The sequence below is a fragment of the Salvelinus fontinalis genome, chromosome 34, assembly GCF_029448725.1.
Source record: "Salvelinus fontinalis isolate EN_2023a chromosome 34, ASM2944872v1, whole genome shotgun sequence".
In the NCBI taxonomy this organism is placed as follows: Eukaryota; Metazoa; Chordata; class Actinopteri; order Salmoniformes; family Salmonidae; genus Salvelinus; species Salvelinus fontinalis.
The window spans coordinates 24883312-24903225 of NC_074698.1; the positions used below are offsets into that span (position 1 = coordinate 24883312).

Genomic DNA, 19914 nt, shown 5'->3' on the forward strand with positions numbered 1-19914 from the left:
CTCACTTGTTCTTTGAATGTAAATTTGTGTCAGAATTTTGGGAAAACCTTGCAAAATACTTGTTTACCATTATGAACACTAACCATGTTTTTGACTTGAAAGATATAATATTTTACTATTGCAATGATAACAGGACCATTGAAATGATTGTGATTTTTTTTAAATTCTTGTTGCCAAATATTTTATACACAAACAAAAATTCCAAACTTATATGGCAAAATTACAAATTTTTTAAATTTGAATTTAACTATTTTATTAAAACATTAACCCTAGTGAATGACAAGAATAACAAGAAAATAATTGTTACATTTTTTGTTTTAGTATTTTCTCGTTAATACCTGCGTTCTGTTTTGTATGATGTAAGAATTTAAATTGTTACATTAAAAAAAAAAAAACGTTAAAAAAACTTAATTCAATTGTTGCCGGCAGCACAGTTAGTCACCAACGCTCTAGATAACATGAAAATAGCCTAAGCAGCTCTGCTAGAGCTAGTAAAATGGTCAGACTGAGGTTCTCTAATTTTTGTCTGGAAATAGCTAGCCAATTTTAGCCAATTAGTTTAGGTGATTGACTGCGGTTGTGAGGTCAGAACGCTCGGACCAACCCTACTCCTCTCTGACGGCTCCGAATATACAAACGGACAATCTGACAACGCACTGAATTTACGAACGCACAGAGCGCACTCTGGCACTCCAAGGTGATTTTACGAACACAGAGATAAGATAGTCTTACAATGAACGTAATAATTGCTTGCGGCAGCTTTCGAAAATAAACAAATTCATTGGACTAGCGCCGTCCCATTGGTGCAAAGAGTTATGGGATATTAGATTTCCGTTTTCTTAGTCATCTGCAATCTAGCTTTCAGGGGGGAAGTACCAGACCCTAGTAGAATAATATCCATTTAGGGTCGTCAAGCGATTTTGTAATACATAGTAGTGTTTTTGATATCGTCTTTCCCGTACCTGTGTGGTACTATACTGTATGTCATCAGGGTGAGTGTGCATAGTGGAACGCACACAATGTCGTACAGGAACTTGCAGGCTTGCCGGAAACTGCAATGCTCTCGTGCATAGAGCGGATACAACAGAAGGTACGTTTGTCAGTCAAGTTCCACCTGAAAAACGGAGTGTTTCCTGTGTGTGTGAGAGCGATAGAGATGGAGAAATCTTGGTGCTTTCTAAATGAAGCCAAGTGGATTGCGAAGTGTAGTGTCAGAGGAGGAGGAAACACATAAGTTAGACGCCATTATTTGGCGAAGAAGTATTTTTAATTCATGAACTCTGCTTCTATAACAAGGGTGATTGAACTCACTCATGATAACCAATATGTCATTATGCAAAGTTACATGTTGTAAAATAATTTACAAAACTATGTGAAGCCAAGTTGTAAAACCCTAAATAGGACATTTTAGAAGTTATTTATTGAATGTTTATCATTCATCCATTTAGGACATACCTCATTGAATGAGCATAACCCAAACATAATGGCTAAATTATTTACTGGAGTTGCATCGGTTTCACTTTGTTTTCAAGCATCTAGTAGCCTTCAAAATTAAACCGATGAGGCGCTGAGGTTTCTCCCTACCTAGGACACTTACAAGCTTGGTCTGTTCTTTTGGGGGCACTTTGTGACATGCATTTTAAAATAATAATTTGCAATCTTCATTGATAATTGATCCAGATTGTCAAAATCAGTTATAGTCCACATTCAACCAAATCAATGAGACTGTTTAGCAGATGGTAACTTAAAGTTCAGGAGGGGTATAACGAGGCTGTTTAACCAGTAAATACTGCCTGATTGAGTAATGTGCTCTTGTTTAACCTGGCAATGACAATGTTTTGCAGTCTGTAGCTGAGACCTATAGGTAACTTGTCTGTGAATCATGTGACTGTCTAGAAATTTGCAAGGAATGGAAATACAATACCGTGTATGTCACTTTCCATGTAGGTCTAGGCTAGTACAATATCTGTTTCACAACATGTTGTCCATTCAAATGTTGCTGTGTGCATGACTTACAGGGCTGTTCAAGAAGGCTATTATTGGACACGGAGAGATGTTGGATGAATGGCCATGTTGTTAAAACAGGATAACAATAAGGCTTCTGACATTTGACATGATATTCAATCCAGTCCAGTCAGAGAGAAAGAATTAAAGGAATTAAGACTTTTTCAGACCACTGGGGCTGTCTGCTTCATTGCCCCAGACTCACAGGTAGTAGAGTTCTGTGGTTAAAATCATTGAGCAAGCCAAGCCAAACCAGTAAAAAAGACATATTACAACCTGTTGTGACAATTGCGTTGTTTGCTCTATAGCCATTATTGTATATAACGGTGGTGTATTAACTAAGGCCATGACAGCTAGAAGACAACAGTCACACAGTTGCGGAATAAATTCAACTACACATACTGTTTGTTTCATCACAAAACCGGAGAGCCACATCTGTGTGAAGTCCACAATGCAAACATCGCATGTAACAAACAGTTGTCTCAAGCAAGTTAATGTTTGACAGTTTACTAAATAAACAAACTATTGATTTACAACCACAGAGTTACCGCAAGTCAGCATTCCAGCACCAATTCAACTTAAACTTCATAAAATCAACAAGGCTATATATGCTTAGTTTAATAGACTGAAAACAAACTTAAAGATACCAAAAACAATTTAGTTCAATCGATGTTAAATATCGTGTGTGTGTGTGTGTGTGTGTGTGTGTGTGAGCAAGTAAAACAAAACATGTTGACTCACCCTACTTGTAGACTAGTTGAACGCCAATGCCATCCTCCTCTCTTTCATGTTGGGAAATCGGTCTGTCATACACTTTTAGACAGACACTGATGACCAACTGGGTTGTGTGTTCTGAACAACACTTGTCTCAGTTTATAATGAGAATAGATGCTTTTCCATATACTTATGTAGGGTTGAAGTCGGAAGTTTACATACACCTTAGCCAAATACATTTAAACTCAGTTTTTCACAATTCCTGACATTTAATCCAATAAAAAATCCCTGTTTTAGGTCAGTTAGGATCAGCACTTTATTTTAAGAATGTGAACTGTCAGAATAATAGTAGAGAGAATGATTATTTCAGCTTTTATTTCTTTCATCACGTTCCCAGTGGGTCAGAAGTTTACATACACTCAATTAGTATTTGGTAGCATTGCCTTTAAATTGTTTAACTTGGGTCAAACGTTCTGGGTAGCCTTCCACAAGCTTCCCAAAATAAGTTGGGTGAATTTTGGCCCATTCCTCCTGACAGATCTGGTGTAACTGAGTCAGGTTTGAAGGCCTCCTTGTTCGTACACACTTTTTCAGTTCTGCCCACAAATTTTCTATATGATTGAGGTCAGGGCTTTGTGATGGCCACTCTAATCCCTTGACTTTGTTGTCCTTAAACCATTTTTCCACAACGTTGGAAGTATGCTTGGAGTCATTGTCCATTTGGAAGACCCATTTGTGACCAAGCTTTAACTTCCTGACTGATGTCTTGAGATGTTGCTTCAATATATCCTCATAATTTTCCTACCTCATGATGTCATCTATTTTGTGAAGTGCACCAGTCCCTCCTGCAGCAAAGCACCCCCACAACATGATGCCGCCACCCCCGTGCTTCACGGTTGGGATGGTGTTCTTCGGCTTGCAAGCCTCCCCCTTTTTCCTCCAAACATAACGATGGTCATTACAGCCAAACAGTTTCATCAGACCAGAGGACATTTCTCCAAAAAGTATGATCTTTGTCCCCATGTGCAGTTGCAAACCGTAGTCTGGCTTTTTTATGGCGTTTTTGTAGCAGTGGCTTCTTCCTTGCTGAGCGGCCTTTCAGGTTATTTCGATATAGGACTCGTTTTACTGTGGATATAGATAATTTGTACCTGTTTCCTCCAGCATCTTCACAAGGTCCTTTGCTGTTGTTCTGGGATTGATTTGCACTTTTCGCACCAAAGTACGTTCATCTCTAGGAGACAGAACATGTCTCCTTCCTGAGTGGTATGACGGCTGCGTGTCCCATGGTGTTTATACGTGCGTACTATTGTAAATAAAATAAAAAAGGTTAAATGTAAGTCGCTCTGGATAAGAGCGTCAGCGAAATGACTTAAATGTAAATGTAAATGTACAAGGTATGCCTTGAAAGGTAGGGTAGGCCTTGAAAGGTAGGCCTTGAAAGGTAGGCCTAAGGTAGGCCTTGAAATACGTCCACAGGGACACTTCCAATTGACTCAAATGATGTCAATTAGCCTATCAGAAGCTTCTAAAGCCTTGACATCATGTTCTGGAATTGTCCAAGCTGTTTAAAGGCACAGTCAACGTAGTGTATGTAAACTTCTGACCCACTTGAATTGTGATACAGTGAAATAATCTGTCTGTAAACAATTGTTGGAAAAATTACTTCTGTCATGCACAAAGTAGATGTCCTAACTGACTTGCCAAAACTATAGTTTGTTAACAAGAAATTTGTGGAGTGGTTGAAAAACGAGTTTTAATGACTCCAACCCAAGTGTATGTAAACTTCCCTGTCTATCGTAAATAGCTGAGGCCAGCTATCACAATCAAAAATAAAAATAACCTTGTTAGATCAAATCACATTTGATTGGTCTGTTACACATTTTGCAGATGTTATCGCAGGTAATGCAAAATGTTTACGTTTGTAGCTTCAACAGTGCAGTAATAATTAACATTTCAAAACTATAAAATAAATGAAGAAATATCAGAACGAGCAATGTCAGGGTCTTTATGGACATAATGGTGTGTGTGTATGGACAGTATATGAATAGAAAAGGTGTGTACAGCAGTAGTTATATAGGATAAGCCTTTAATAGAATACAGTATATACCAGTGGAGGCTGCTGAGGGGAGGATGGCTCATAATAATGGCTGAAATGGAGTGGTATCAACCACATGGAAACCACGTTTTTGATGTGGTTGATACCATTCCATTGACTCCATTCCAGACAATATTATGAGCCGTCCTCCCCTCAGCAGCCTCCACTGGTATATACGTATGAAGTGGGTAAAACAGAATATAAACATTATTAAAGTGACCAGTGTTCAATGACTATGTACATAGGGCAGCAGTCTAAAGTGCATGGTAGAGTAGGCCGGCTAGTGGTGACTATTTAACAGTCTGATGGCCTGGAGATAAATGTGTTAATGGAATTGGTGTGTGTCTGTGTCCGTGTCTGTGGCGTGCCTGTATGTCGAGTGTTCATATGCATTGCTTTAAATGTAGTACCACCTATCATTTTAGGTGGACATCTCTGAAATGTCTCTCTGTGCCTTATCCTGTAGCTTTGCTGTATGCCAGGATCTTTGGTGACGTGTGCAAGTAAAACATAACATGTTAACTCACCCTACATGTAGACTAGTTGAACGCTAATGCCATCCTCTCTTTCATTTTGGGAAATCGGTCTATGACTCTGTCATACACTTTTAGTTTTTGTTGTTATAGGATACCTAGCTAAAATGCTTGCTAGCTTAACTACCTGGCATGGGCAACAATGAACCAGCTAAGTTAGCTAGCTAGTTAGTTACCGTGAGCCTACTCGGCTACATATTGAACTTCAATCGTCTCAGGCCAGTGGCACAACATATTCACTTATGGTTAGATCAGAATTGATGTCATAATCATTGGCCTGTGCAGATAATTAAGTCCAAATCCCTTCTCCATCCATGGCTTAGGAAAGGGCGGATTTAGCAAGCTAGTTACTGCAGGACATCAACACAAGCAGACCAGAAAATAACGTTTTGCTTAGGAAGTTATTTAAATGGTCTGAAGCCAAATCCAAACTGGCCTCCCTTGGGGGGTGTTTTGTGGCACCAGGACAACCCACAGTTGAGCTCAGCTCAGTGCTGATTGGCTTATTATTTATTTATTTATTTAATCAAGGGAGGCCAAATGTTTGCTGGCATCAATCAATCAAATGCTATGGCGGCAACATGTAATAGTCATTTGGTTCAGACAGCATCAGATAGATACATGGGCTACACATTCTGAGACAGAGGGACGCTGTTGCGTTCGCTCGGATGATTTCTCCGGTGAGATTCAGCTACTTGCGAATTGACGTAAATTTTTGAAAACACAGAGATGAAAGATACATTATTTTTTATTTTATTTTATTGGTTATATATTTGGGAAAGCCTGTGAACAATATATTTCTAATGAACATAGCAGGTCCGTACTGATTATGACTGTTCTAGTCCCCAAACCAGATTCCCTCTGTCATATAGCTAACTCAATAAATAAATCATTCAGTGCTCTACATAGATGTTGCCTTCCTGTAATTCTTTTGTGTGGAATGTGAACTTGCATGGGCGGGGTGTAGGATACAGTAGAATTTCATGGCAACAGCCAGCAGCAGTGTTATACAGGAGCACAATCGAGAGCATACTGTCAGGCTGCATCACAGCCTGGTATGGCAACTCCACCGCTGCTGACGGTAAGGCGCTACAGAGTGTGGTATGCTCAGCCGAACGCACCATTGGGTGCATACTGCCTGCCCTCCAGGACACCTACAACACCAGGTCTCACAGGAAGGGCAAAAAGATCATCAGGAACCTCAGCCACCCGAGCCACGGCCTGTTCTCCCGGCTTCCATCACTCAGACGCGGGCAGTATAGGAGCATAATGGCAAAAACTGACAGACTGGCCAATAGCTTCAACCACCAGACCATAATGCTGCTGAATAGCCCCCACTAGTCAGCTATTTGCTCCCTCTATGGACATTTTCCACCTCAACAAACATGTATCCTGCCCCCACCCCAATGGACATTTATCACTGTTACAGTTGGAAATATGTGTATATATTTTTTGGTGTATTGTTTCAATCACTTCCCTTTGACCTGCACTGTCGGAGCTCAGAGTGTAAGAATTTTACTGTACCCTGCTACTACATCTGCAACACTGTGCATGCATGTGACTAATAAACTCTAATCTAATCATGGTGGCATATAGCCTATCTACAGTAAGCTACATTTAATCGAGAAGACCAATCGAGTTAATTTTGCATAGTGATCTTTGCCTTTCTTTGATGATAGAACAAACACTAAGTCGAAGGTCATCAATTAAGTCCAGTTTACGATCGCTGTGTACAAACCGATCAGGGCTGCGTTCAGTACGTTTTTACGTTCTGGAACGTTCATTTGAATGGAAACGGTGCTGCACTGAACGACCAGGGTTGGGGAACGAGGAGGGTTGGGGAACACTGTCAGCATGACCACGTGCCTTTTAAATCACGTCACTCATTGCTTCTAGCCACACCTGCCACATCTACCAAACGGTAGTCTATTCAAGGACGTACAAGAACCTTTTGGGGGAACGTGTCGTTCAGTACAAACCGTTGTTCAACGCAGCAAACGTTTAAGAGGACTGAACGCACCTCTACATCTCCCTGTCTTTTTTACTTTTGTTCTCTCGTTGTTTATCTCCGCTCTTTTAGAACGTTGGATCGCAGAGGGAGTTGTAGAAGATCAACAAGGACGACTCCGTAACTAATCAACCTAACATCAATTGTTGATAGTAGCAACTAGCAACAGTGAAGAATGTCGACTAAAGAACGGGGCCTGGTTTATCTCGTCACCGGCGGCTGTGGGTTCCTCGGACAACACCTGTTACAGGTCCTTTTGGAGAAAGAGGATGCGGTAACAGAAATTCGGCTTTTTGACAAACACATCGACTCAAGTTTAAATGGCCACAGCACAGGTAAAACTAAAATATATGCTTTAAACATAAATTGTAAATGTCTGGCAGTTCACTGACATGCTCAAACACCATTTGTAGTTTTCTTGTCTAATTATGTTTTATGCATATTTCATTGACATAACCATACACCACACGAGGCTGCTGAGTTGAAAACGGCTCATAAATGTCCAGAATAATTTGCAGTTGTGGGACTGGTGGAGTTTTAAACATGAAAGTTAAGCTACTCTTAACCCTTATTCATGGTGACAATTATTATTGGGCTAAGCTACTCCTAGCAAGATATATAGAGGCTCAAGTGGGCAAGACCGTTAATCTTGAATGTTCAGGGGTTTATGCACTGAGAAGAGGTGGGGTGTCAACTCCTCAGTGAAACAGTTAGTGCGATAACCTAGACTAGCATCACAGACCTTTACCCACATACATACCCAATCAAAAAGATTCTGGATATCAGCTGTATTCCATGAACTCTTTTCTGACACCCTTTATTTTTGGCTAACGCCTTTCTTACTCATATATTCGCAGGCATAAGAACATGCACATTTTAATTTACTAACTTTGTACAAACTTTTATTCCATTGTCAGTCTTCACTACAGAAACAGAGCCATATATGGGATAGAGGTGGAGAGTGGGCAGTAGGTAGATGGACCGAGAGGGAGAGATGGGAAAGCTGAAAGTCAGATATATACAAGAGTGTGACAGAGATGAGAGTTAGCGAATGTCACTGAAAGGAAATGTTAGGATAGTAAACAACACATATCTACACTGCTGAGGGCACTTCTACATCTGCATTGCTTGCTGTTTGGGGTTTTAGGCTGGGTTTCTGTATAAGCACTTTGTGACATCTGCTGATGTAAAGCTCTTTATAAATGCGTTTGATTTGATTTGACTGCATCGGTCTGCATGAACAATGTCATAACATGATGGGGTCATGGACACAGATGGCCCACACGCATCCTAATTCCATTTCCTGTTCTTGAACACTGCAGCCGGCCTATGTAATTTCCCCTAACCTGTGACATGTCACTGTCATAACAGGAATCTCCACCTGCACCCTGTCACCTTGTGTGACTTTTCAGTTTCTGTGGAATATGAATCAAAGGCAGGGCGGTATGTGGGGAAGGTTGCGCTCATCACAGAGTGACAGGTTTGTTGGACAGAGCCTTCTTCCAAACTCAGTGATAGAAGATCACTCCATAGATGTGTTTGACTGATGAGCTAAATACATGGCATTGATTACAAATGAAATCGCCCATATAGGCTTACATTGTTAGTCTTTAACCTCTATATTGCCATAGGCTACATCCAGGTAATATTAGAACACCTTGTTTTTTCGTAAGTATCAAACATATATCAAATCAAATCAAGTTTATTTTATATAGCCCTTCGTACATCAGCTAATATCTCGAAGTGCTGTACAGAAACCCAGCCTAAAACCCCAAACAGCAAGCAAAGCAGGTGTAGAAGCACAGTGGCTAGGAAAAACTCCCTAGGAAGAAACCTAGAGAGGAACCAGGCTATGAGGGGTGGCCAGTCCTCTTCTGGCTGTGCCGGGTGGAGATTATAACAGAACATGGCCAAGATGTTCAAAATGTTCATAAGTGACAAGCATGGTCAAATAATAATCAGGAATAAATGTCATTTGGCTTTTCATAGCCGATCATTAAGAGTTGAAAACAGCAGGTCTGGGACCGGTAGGGGTTCCATAACCGCAGGCAGAACAGTTGAAACTGGAATAGCAGCAAGGCCAGGTGGACTGGGGACAGCAAGGAGTCATCATGCCCGGTAGTCCTGACGTATGGTCCTAGGGCTCAGGTTCTCCGAGAGCGAGAAAGAAAGAGAGAAGGAGAGAATTAGAGAGAGCATACTTAAAATCACACAGGACACTGGATAAGACAGGAGAAGTACTCCAGATATAACCAACTGACCCTAGCCCCCCGACACAAACTACTGCAGCATAAATACTGGTGGCTGAGACAGGAGGGGTCAGGAGACACTGTGGCCCCATCCGATGATACCCCCGGACAGGGCCAAACAGGAAGGATATAACCCCACCCACTTTGCCAAAGCACAGCCCCCGCACCACTAGAGGGATATCTTCAACCACCAACTTACAATCCTGAGACAAGGCCGAGTATAGCCCACAAAGATCTCCACCACAGCACAAACCAAGGGGGGGCGCCATCCCAGACAGGAAGATCACGTCAGTAACTCAACCCACTCAAGTGACGCACCCCTCCTAGGGACGGCATGATGAGAATGTGGTGAGTGTGCTTTTCAAGTAGAGGAGATGTAGGGGCTGAGGAAAAATTGAAAGAATTATTTGCTTACCATTCATTATGTAGGCCAGTGGTATTCACCTCCTACTATGTCTGGAGCTTGCTGGTTTTCTGCTCTACCTGATTAATAATTGCACCCAGGTCTAAATCAGTCACTGATTAGAAGGGAACATTGAAAAAACGCAGTGGAGCTGGCTTCAAGGCCCAGACTTGAGTTTGAGGGATGTAGGCTATTCCAAGGCGTGCACAAAGCCTGGTGGCTGGTAGTATTCATATAGCCCAGCCAGGGGGAGGCCTATAGTACACTTTATGTAATCAGAGCTCATAGTCTAGTTCTAATCTCGCTGTAACAGTGAACTGAGACGACCAAGATGCTGTGATTGATTGAGATTTGCAACTTAACTTTGAGCATTTGCTTGAAATGTTTCTAAAGTATTTACGTTCTGTAGTTCTCTTTAGATATGAAGCATACATATATTTTCACAGAGAAGGTGTATGAGTGATTAAAACGATAACCAAAACCAAGAATTTAACTTGGTTATTGGTGTATATGTTGCGTAGCATGGGAACTGCTGCTGCATCTCATGTAGTTACAGTAGCATAGTAAGAGAGGGGCTTGTAAACTTCAGAGGACAAGGTTGACTGAAGCTTTCACTTCTTGTAATTATTTCAATTACAGTTGCTGTAGTTACTGGGTAATTACAGAACCTAGCTTTGGTTTGGTTCAATTGAATCATCAAATAATGTCAGATCCTTAAAAGGTTCTACAGCTGCACCATCGAGAGCATCCTGACTGGTTGCATCACTGCCTGGTATGGCAACTGCTCGGCCCCCGACCGCAAAACACTACAGAGGATAGTGCGACTGGCCCAAAACATCACTGGGGCAAGCTTCCTGCCATCCAGGACCTTTATACCAGGCAGTGTCAGAGGAAGGCCCTGAAAATAGACTGTTCTCTCTACTACCACACGGCAAACGGTACCGGAGCACCAAGTCTAGGTTCAAGAGGCTTCTAAACAGCTTCTACCCCCAAGCCATAAAACTCCTGAACATCAAGTCAAATGGCTACCCAGACTATTCACATTGCCCCCCCCCCCTCCCCTCTCCACACCACTGCCACTCTCTGTTGTCATCTATGCATAGTCACTTTAATTAACTCTACCTACATGTACATACTACCTCAACTAACTGGTGCCCCCGCACATTGACTATGTACCGCCACCCCCCTGTATATATTGTTATTTTTTACTGCTGCTCTTTAATTACTTGTTGCTTTTATCTCTTATTCTTATCTGTATTTTTTTAAACTGCACTGTCGGTTAGGGGCTCGTAAGTAAGCACTTCACTGTAAGGTCTACTACACCTGTTGTATTCGGCGCATGTGACTAATACAATTTGATTTGATTTGCTACTTAACCAAGCCACTGAGGCAGAGCTGAAAGAGACAGCTGCAGTAGTGTGACTTCAAGGCAAGAGTGTGTTTTTTAAGAGTCGGGACCATTCCTGTGGTTACTTGGACTCCAGCCCCGTCCTGGCTTCATGGTCATCAGATATATTTCAAGGCCATGATCTAGATAAGCCAAGCCAGGGACAGCACATTGAGAACAAGGGCAGCTTCTTTTCCATCTTATCATTCCAAGAAGGAAAGACGGAACAAACAGACAAATGCTCTCAAAAGACACATTTGTGAAGATCGTCGTTTTGTTGTGACCCACCTACCGGTGTTCCAATAAACATAAAGACCTTGTATGAGAAGACGTTAATTGTGGTGGGGTGATTGGGTCTTTTATAGCAACAGTCAGATTACATTTTTCCCAGAAACAGAGACAGAGTTCCTCAGTGGACCCAGCTTTGGTTAGGTAGCTAGGCGATGTAGGATCTGATTTAGACAAAACAAATTAACACTCAAGTCAAAGAATACTTCATATAGCCATGCATAGAAAGACTTGGTTCCTCCTCACACAACATATGTACCTAGACCTTCTAACCACAATATGTCTGATTTTTATCTTAGGCTATTATTCTGTACATGATGTCCATGTCTTGTTGTCCAATCTCAATCTAGGATCAATTGTATTATTGTGCATTGTAGATCAGTTTATAGATATTTCATTCCGGTGAAAACAATCTCTTTTACATTATATCTAACATTTTACAACCCCCCCCCTCCACTTTTCTCCCTCTCTCCCCCGTCAGAGCGGGTGAAGGTGGTGGTGACGCAGGGGGACATCACAGATTACTCCAGTGTCCTGGAGGTGTCCAAGGGAGCAGACCTGGTCATCCACACGGCCAGCCTGGTGGATGTCTGGCACAGAGTCCCTGAGACAGTCATCCAGGCTGTGAATGTTCAAGGTAAGTGCTCAGACAGACACAGCAATAGCATTCACTGGCCGAGAATACGCACCGATTTTTACATGTAGAATCGCATAAAAAATGTGGTCAGTCAGACGTCTACAGCTGGTGGTCCCTAAAACACAGCGCGCTGAACGGTGGGCAAACGAACACTAGATCCACATTCGGTGCGATGTGTGGAAGCCTTAAGACACAGGAGGATTTACGAAGAAGGGAATGGAAAATATGTTGAGGGAAAGGAAAAGAGAAGGGGGAGAAATGGTTGCCTTGGAGATGATTGATGATAGAACGAGACAAACATAGGAGGGGTGGTTGGCTTCTCTTGACTGTAAATTAATACCACAACAGGAACTGTTATGGAGATTCATGAAAACCCATGAAATAGTGCTCCCTAATGTTATTGTGATTTGTGGTATAACCCACGGTTTTCCTGTTTGCCTGTCGCCTCTCCCTTCCTATAGTGCCTGGTGTTTTCCTCTGAACATTCTGACTATAAAACTGCCCCTTGAGTCTGTTAAAGGATGACAACTACAACAATGGTTTTATAGTCACTTATTGAAGGGATTCTGCTGCTCCCTGTGATCCACTGCAAGTCATCTGGTTTCTATTAAACTAACAACATCAAATTAAAATAGCAAGCCCTTTGAAGCATTATATAAGCCCAATTAATTGAACACTGACACTTTGTTTCCAGTTTGTAGTTATTCTGTCTATTCCCCGTCTCTGTCACGTTCCTGACCTGTTTTCCTTTGTTATGTATTTGTTTTAGTTGGTCAGGGCGTGAGTTGGGTGGGTTAGTCTATGTTTTCTATTTCTATGTGGGGTTTTGTGTTCGGCCTGGTATGATTCTCAATTAGAGACAGGTGTGTATCGTTTGTCTCTGATTGAGAGTCATACTAAGGCAGCCAGGGTTTCACTGGTGTTTTGTGGGTGTTTGTTCTTGTGTCAGCGTTTGGGCCACACAGGACTTGCAGGTTAGTCACGTTTGTTAATTTGTAGTGTTTTGTTGGTTTGCCATTAAATCATGAATACCTCCTACTCCACATCTTGGTCCGATCCATGCTCCTCCTCGTCTGAGGAGGAGAACTACATTGACAACCTTTACAGTCTCCTGGGTGGCCTACTGTGGTGTGTGTGTGTCTCACTGTCCCAGATCTGGGTATCTGTCCCATATTTCTGCTCTTCATTTCTTGGAAAATGTGACATTGTCCTCACAGGAATAGTTGTTTGTATTAGTTAGTGTAATTACTGTATATCAGATGTTTCAAATCCTTCTAGGATGTTTGTGTTGAGCTCTGAGAGAACACTTTTCATCCGGGGCTAGTTCCTAGAACATGCTCCTCCAGGTGCTCATCTTCTGCCAACGTCTCTGTCCAGATGTTCTGCACGCACTTCCTGTTGACCGCATCACACCCTAGCCCTTTCTTTCTGCAATTAAATCAATGATAACCTCTCGTTATCGGCCTCTAGAATGTTTCTCTTCCTCCCTCCGTCTCTAACAGGAACTGTGAATGTGATCAATGCCTGTGTGGAGAATGGTATTCAGTATCTGGTCTACACCAGCAGCATGGAGGTGGTCGGCCCCAATGTGAAAGGAGACCCCTTTATCAGGTAGAGTTTTACTTCACAAATATCTGTTTCTCCTTTAGGCTTTCGTTATTTTTTTCCTCTTTCCACTAAATCACTACCTCTCCTCCATCTGTCTTTTGTCTAGCCCGTATGGTCGAGATTGCCCTTATCTGTATTATATCAGGCATGTAACTATTTATTTTATTTTCTGATTTCTCTATGAACTTGTATGTCTCTATTCTTCCCTAATTCTCCATCGAGAGACATTAACTGCGAGGAGAGATGGTCAGGGGAAATATGGGAGACAGGAATAGAGAGAGACTATAAATATTATTATGAGAGAAATGAAAGATAGAGAGCATTCCAGTCATAGTGTTGCGTTAAGGTCTAGTAGATGATGGACATTAAGCAGAGCCCACATCAAGGCACGCTTCCTTCATCCTTCCCTCTCTTACACAGACAAAAACACTAGCCTCTCTGATGTGGCAGACATGTTATGCTATACACAGAGTATACAAAATATTAAGAACACCTGCTCATTCCACGACAGACTGACCAGGTGAAAGCGATGATCCCTTATTGATGTCAAATCCACATAAATCAGTGTAGATGAAGGGGGAGGATTTTTAAGCCTTGAGATTATTGAGACATGGATTGTGTATGTGTGCCATTCAGAGGGTGAATGGGCAAGACAAAATATTTAAGTGCCTTTTGAACGGGTTATGGTAGTAGGTGCCAGGCGCACCGGTTTGTATCAAGAACTGCAACACTGTTGAGTTTTTCACACTCAACAGTTTCCCGTGTGTATTAAGAATGGTCCACCACCCAAAGGACATCCAGCCAACTGTGGGAAGCATTGGAGTCGACATGGGCCGGCATCCATGTGGAATGCTTTCAACACCTTGTAGAGCCCATGCCCCGACAAATTGAGGTTGTTCTGAGGAAGAAAGTGGGGGGGTGAAACTCAATATCAGGAAGGTGTTCCTAATGTTTGGTAAACTAGGTGTGTTTAAGAATGTACGTATCACATAAGGTCCCTATAAGAAGATATGTGACAAAGATGATGACAGTCAGTATTAGGAACATCACAGGATAGAATTCATCTGCACCATTGAATTGAAGCTGCACATTGCCAGTTCAATATGAACATAGCCAGGCCGATGTACTTTGCAATGCTCTGTGATGATGTCAGGAAAACTGTGTGGCAACAATAACTAAATCATAATAACAGCCCTGTGTTAGGTAATAGGCTCAGGTACACAAAGCCTTAAAGCACTGACTTTGCTAAAATATTCACAGAAACAACAGGATGAGTCCTGCACAGCCAGCAAGGAGAAACAACACCATGAAACTGCCAATGTCCATCTGGCTATTATACTGCATCATTCCACATTCCACATGTGAATGTGATATTCTATTCCAAGGTCATCAAATAATAACTCCCCCCGTCTCCCTCTCTCTCTTTCATGCACAGAGGTGATGAAGACACCATCTACAATGTTTATCACGATATGCCCTACCCCAGGAGCAAGGCCAAGGCAGAGAAACTGGTGCTGGAGGCCAACGGCAATAAGGTACTTGTATTAACACATCACACTTCATACAAAGACGCGGTAATAACACACACAGACCAACTCACACTTTTATTTGATGGACATTTGAAAGATCCGGGGGATAGTTGCCTTTAAACATACTCTCATTAATAGCCTGATTCAGATAGGGAAGCCCTTCATGGAACTTATTCAGATACTTATTCTCTCTCTTTGACTGAACTGCTCCAAAAGATACCGCAGAACACAAATATACTATAGTAATCCATGGGAAAAAATGTTTTGGAGCTTATGATACATGTAAGATTTTTTCGCCCAATGGCCATATTTGTGCTGTTACTCTGCACGAAAAACTAATATTTCAGAGTTATGATAAATGGTAGAATTCTTTTCGACTGTTACTCTGCCAAAAAGCTGTTTAAGTGTTCCCTTGTGTCCTTGTGTGTTAGTCTACTCCACCCTTCTGTTAACATGTTGAGTTAAAACTGCATATTTGGGATTCTGGGTTTCAAAACTGTTTTTGTTTCCCGTCCTTTCCCATCTGTTTCTAATGCTCTGTTACCACATCCTTCCTTTCCTCTCTCTGGCCAGGTGAATGAAGGGGCCTGCTTGTACACATGCTCCCTCCGTCCCACAGGGATCTATGGTGAGCAGCACCAGCTGATGAGGGACTTCTATCAGATGGGTGTGAGTACAGGGGGCTGGATCATTCGAGGCGTCCCAAAGGACACGGAACATGGTCGTGTCTATGCAGGTGAGTCCTGAAACGCATGCTGATACCTAGCCACACCTACAAGATCTTGAGTCGTCCTTTTAGCTGATTTTCTACTGGGCTCTTTATGTACCAAGTTGGCTACTTAACTTGTTCAACAGCCCTAGTGGATTAGGCTAGTGGTATGCACGTTCTCAGCATAGTCTTTTTTTCATTTTTTTTTTCAGGTAACGTGGCTTGGATGCATCTGCTGGCTGCTCGCTCCCTGAGAGAGCACCCCCAAAGGCTTGGAGGGGAAGTTTACTTCTGCTATGACGACTCACCCTACAAGAGTTATGAGGATTTCAACATGCAGTTCCTGTCTGGGTTCAACTTCCGCCAGGTCCGTGTGCCGCTATTGGTGCTGTGGTTGGTGGCGTGCCTGAATGACCTGCTCCGCTGGGTGCTGAAGCCTGTGTGCAGCTACACACCATTACTCAACCGCTACACACTCGCTGTGGCCAGCACCTCCTTCACAGTGGGTTCAGACAAGGCCCAGCGCCACTTCCAGTACCGCCCCCTCTATGACTGGGACCAGTGCAAGGCCCGCACACAGAGATGGGTGGACACCTTTCCCTTCGTAGGCCCCAAGGACTCCTGATCTGGGCTGATCTGCTGGTCTGGTGGAACCTTGTCTGGGCTAAACCGATGCACCACACATCATAATCTGGGATGGATGGAGGAGTGAGAGGACTTTCTCAGATTTATATTCTCACTATGTTTGCTCCATCATAAGCAGTATTATCATTACATGTATGCATACGAACTCTTGACCCCTGAACTCTTAAACCCTGAAATATGACCTCCTGCACGTGTTCTTCAAAAATGGTTATGTCCTCCTACCTGTCACTACTTGTGGCTAGCCTGTAGCTCCTCAGGCAAAATGATGACAAGGCATGTTCCACACTGAAATGTGTCACTTATCCATCCCATGATCTTCTGATTCACATGAGACCCTTCCCAGCCCTAAATAAGAGATAATACATTGGAGATTCAATATAAAAAGTTTGGGGCTTTATCGGACATTGCAATATTCATCTTCTTAAAAAAGGGGTAGATATAATGTGATTGTAGTCATAAAAGGGCGTAGGTATGTGATCTAGGAATGCTGCTCATGAATTGTTTTGAGTCTATTTCCAACAATACACAGTGCAATACATTGCTATACATATTTTGCAATACATACATGAAAATGCAATACATTTTCCACAAGACATCATCACTACATAGACTTGATCTGTTTTTGTTGAAGAGTACTAGTGCAGAAGATAAGTATTTACATCTTAAACATGCATTAATGCACACAGAAAATATTGTCTGATTATGTCCTATGTGATTTTAGAGTTTTATGAATCACCTGCTATACATTAAGGTGATTTTATCATCTGAATGCACTGCCAATTTAAAAACAATCATTAAAAAATCATTAAAGATAACATTTCCCAGTGAAGTCAGATTTAAACTTCAGACAGAGAAAAGGTTAATTTTATATTTCATGCCTATTGATTATTATTATAATTTTGAGAAGTAGCGTTACTTAAAGAGCAACTGAAAGCAATAAAAAACTTATATTCTATTCTCTGGTAGAAAATGGCCTATGTCTCAAACCAACTACATTAATGAAATGTAAGCATTTCATGAGACACCTATAAAAGATGTGTAACATGAAACTATTGTCCCATTTACAATGTGTAATTTATTAACGGTCCCTAACTAGCCCCAGAGATAGGCTATCTAAAGTCACAACAATTTTGACACTGTCGCACACCAGCCGGCAAAGAAGTTGGATAGCTTGCTAGCTAATTTAGGCTTCTTCCAGACACAAGACCTTGGTAGACTGTTTCAAGTTATCTCAAATGGTGTGTACTGTTTAGGCAGAGTGTAAGTACAAATGCTTCCCAGGTCGGAACAAACACAAGAGACACCCACATCAAGGAGCACCTGCGAGACCCAAAACTCGTTTAATTTCCTAATGAGGAGAATTGAAATCAGGACTCAATCAGGAAGTTCAGCCCCCTTTAAGAAAACAATAGACATACTTGGAACACAGGAGGTTGAATGGTATCAAACACATGGTTTCCATGTGTTTGATCCATGTGTTTGATGCCATTCCATTAGCTCCATTCCAGCCATTATTATGAGCCGTCCTCCCCTCCACAGCCCCTGTGACTTGGAAAGCATACGCTTTCAGTTTTGAATATTGTATTGATTATGTATTTATTTGTTTAATTCCAAATACAACTATTTTCATTAATTCAAAGTTTATTTGTTTTTTATAAGGTAAATATGATACTATCAAAGACACAATGCATGATTTTTGCTAAAAAAGGCCTAGGTCCACTATGGTGACCTCGGAAACGGCAAAATAAACTAAATGGAGAAACATATGGAATACATGTTAACAACACATTCATTACACGTCCTTTACATAGTCCCAGTCGGTATTAGATAGAACGTTGCGCCCCTGCCTGCCTGTGGGGAAAACAACTTGTTACCTTTTTCAAACGTAATTTTATTGTTGTCTGCTTGTTTTAGTCAATTACAAAACTACATTTAAAAAAAAAGTACAACGTCTAAAGATTACTTTTCAACATTGCCTGTGATGGGAGTCACCTTGGTCATGATAGGGGCTGCCCCAAATGATTGATGTATTATAATAATTGATTATGCTTATGTTGTATTAATGGCAGGCCTATAAGACACTCCCCCACTACATTTATAGGGTCCTGGACCACAGATTAGCAATATATATATGCATTATAAGGTTTAATACTGTTCCACAGTTCTTTTCTAGTTTCTGCCTCTTATAAGAAACGGTCTGAGCAGATGTGTGAGCCATTGCAGTCAAAACAGGGTGTCTGAGAAAGCGCCTCAAGGCTTAAAGACATACATAGACAGAGACCCCTGCAGGGGAGTAAATAGATAAGAGACAAGTAAGCCACACGGGAATGGAAAATTACTGCTGAGCCCTTAGAAAACACTGGAACTATTGTTTTCTCCTGCAAGTTTGCATAACTGCATATGCATGGGCTTGGTCTAATGAGTAGAAGGTGTTGACGTAGGCAGTTACACCACTAGGGGTTGACTGCAAGTATATTAAAGCAACTGATCTTTTTTATTTTGCAGAATTTACTCTGAAACATACGTGCTGTGTTTCCGTTGTCAACTTCTGTCTGCATTTGCATTAATAAAGGTTTGATTGATTTACTTGCCAATGATTGACAAGGAACCTACCCCAACACCTGCTCCCAAGCATTCTCACTACTTAGAAAGACTAATATTGTAGGGATTCCCTCATGCCCCTTTTTATGACGGTGCTAGCAGCCACTGTGAGACCAACAGCACAAACTAACAGAATATACAGCTACAAGTAATCATTGGAGTTAAAGACTATACTATACTTAACAAAAATATAAACAAAATATGCAAAAATGTTACTAAGTAACAGTTCATATAAGGAAATCAGTTAATATAAATAAATTATGCCGTAATCTATGGATTTCACATGACTGGGAATACAGATATGCATCTGTTGGTCACAGATACCTTAAAAAAAAGGCAGGGGCGTGGATCAGAAAACAATCAGTATCTGGTGTAAGCACCATTTGGCTCATGCAGCGCAACACATCTCCATAGAGTTTATCAGGCTGTTGATTGTGGCCTGTGGAATGTTGGCCCACTCCTCTTCAATGACTGTGCAAAGTTGCTGGATATTGGCAGGAA

The 19914-nt window shown here is 41.6% G+C and overlaps 1 protein-coding gene across 2 annotated transcripts; it reads left to right on the plus strand.

Annotated features, from left to right (window-relative positions):
* The first annotated feature begins 720 nt into the window (after positions 1–720).
* On the plus strand, positions 721–19395 carry LOC129833572 (3 beta-hydroxysteroid dehydrogenase type 7-like). 2 transcript variants are annotated; one of them, XM_055898262.1, is made up of 7 exons: positions 721–1090; positions 7430–7692; positions 12166–12321; positions 13824–13932; positions 15365–15464; positions 16032–16194; positions 16380–19395. In XM_055898262.1, the coding sequence occupies exons 2-7, from the start codon at positions 7533–7535 to the stop codon at positions 16790–16792; spliced, it is 1101 nt and encodes a 366-aa protein (XP_055754237.1). In that variant the 5' UTR covers positions 721–1090; positions 7430–7532; the 3' UTR covers positions 16793–19395. The 2 variants fall into 2 exon arrangements, with proteins under 2 accessions (XP_055754237.1, XP_055754236.1); XM_055898261.1 differs by lacking the exon at positions 721–1090 and having other exon boundaries at positions 7252–7692.
* The last annotated feature ends 519 nt before the right edge of the window (positions 19396–19914 follow it).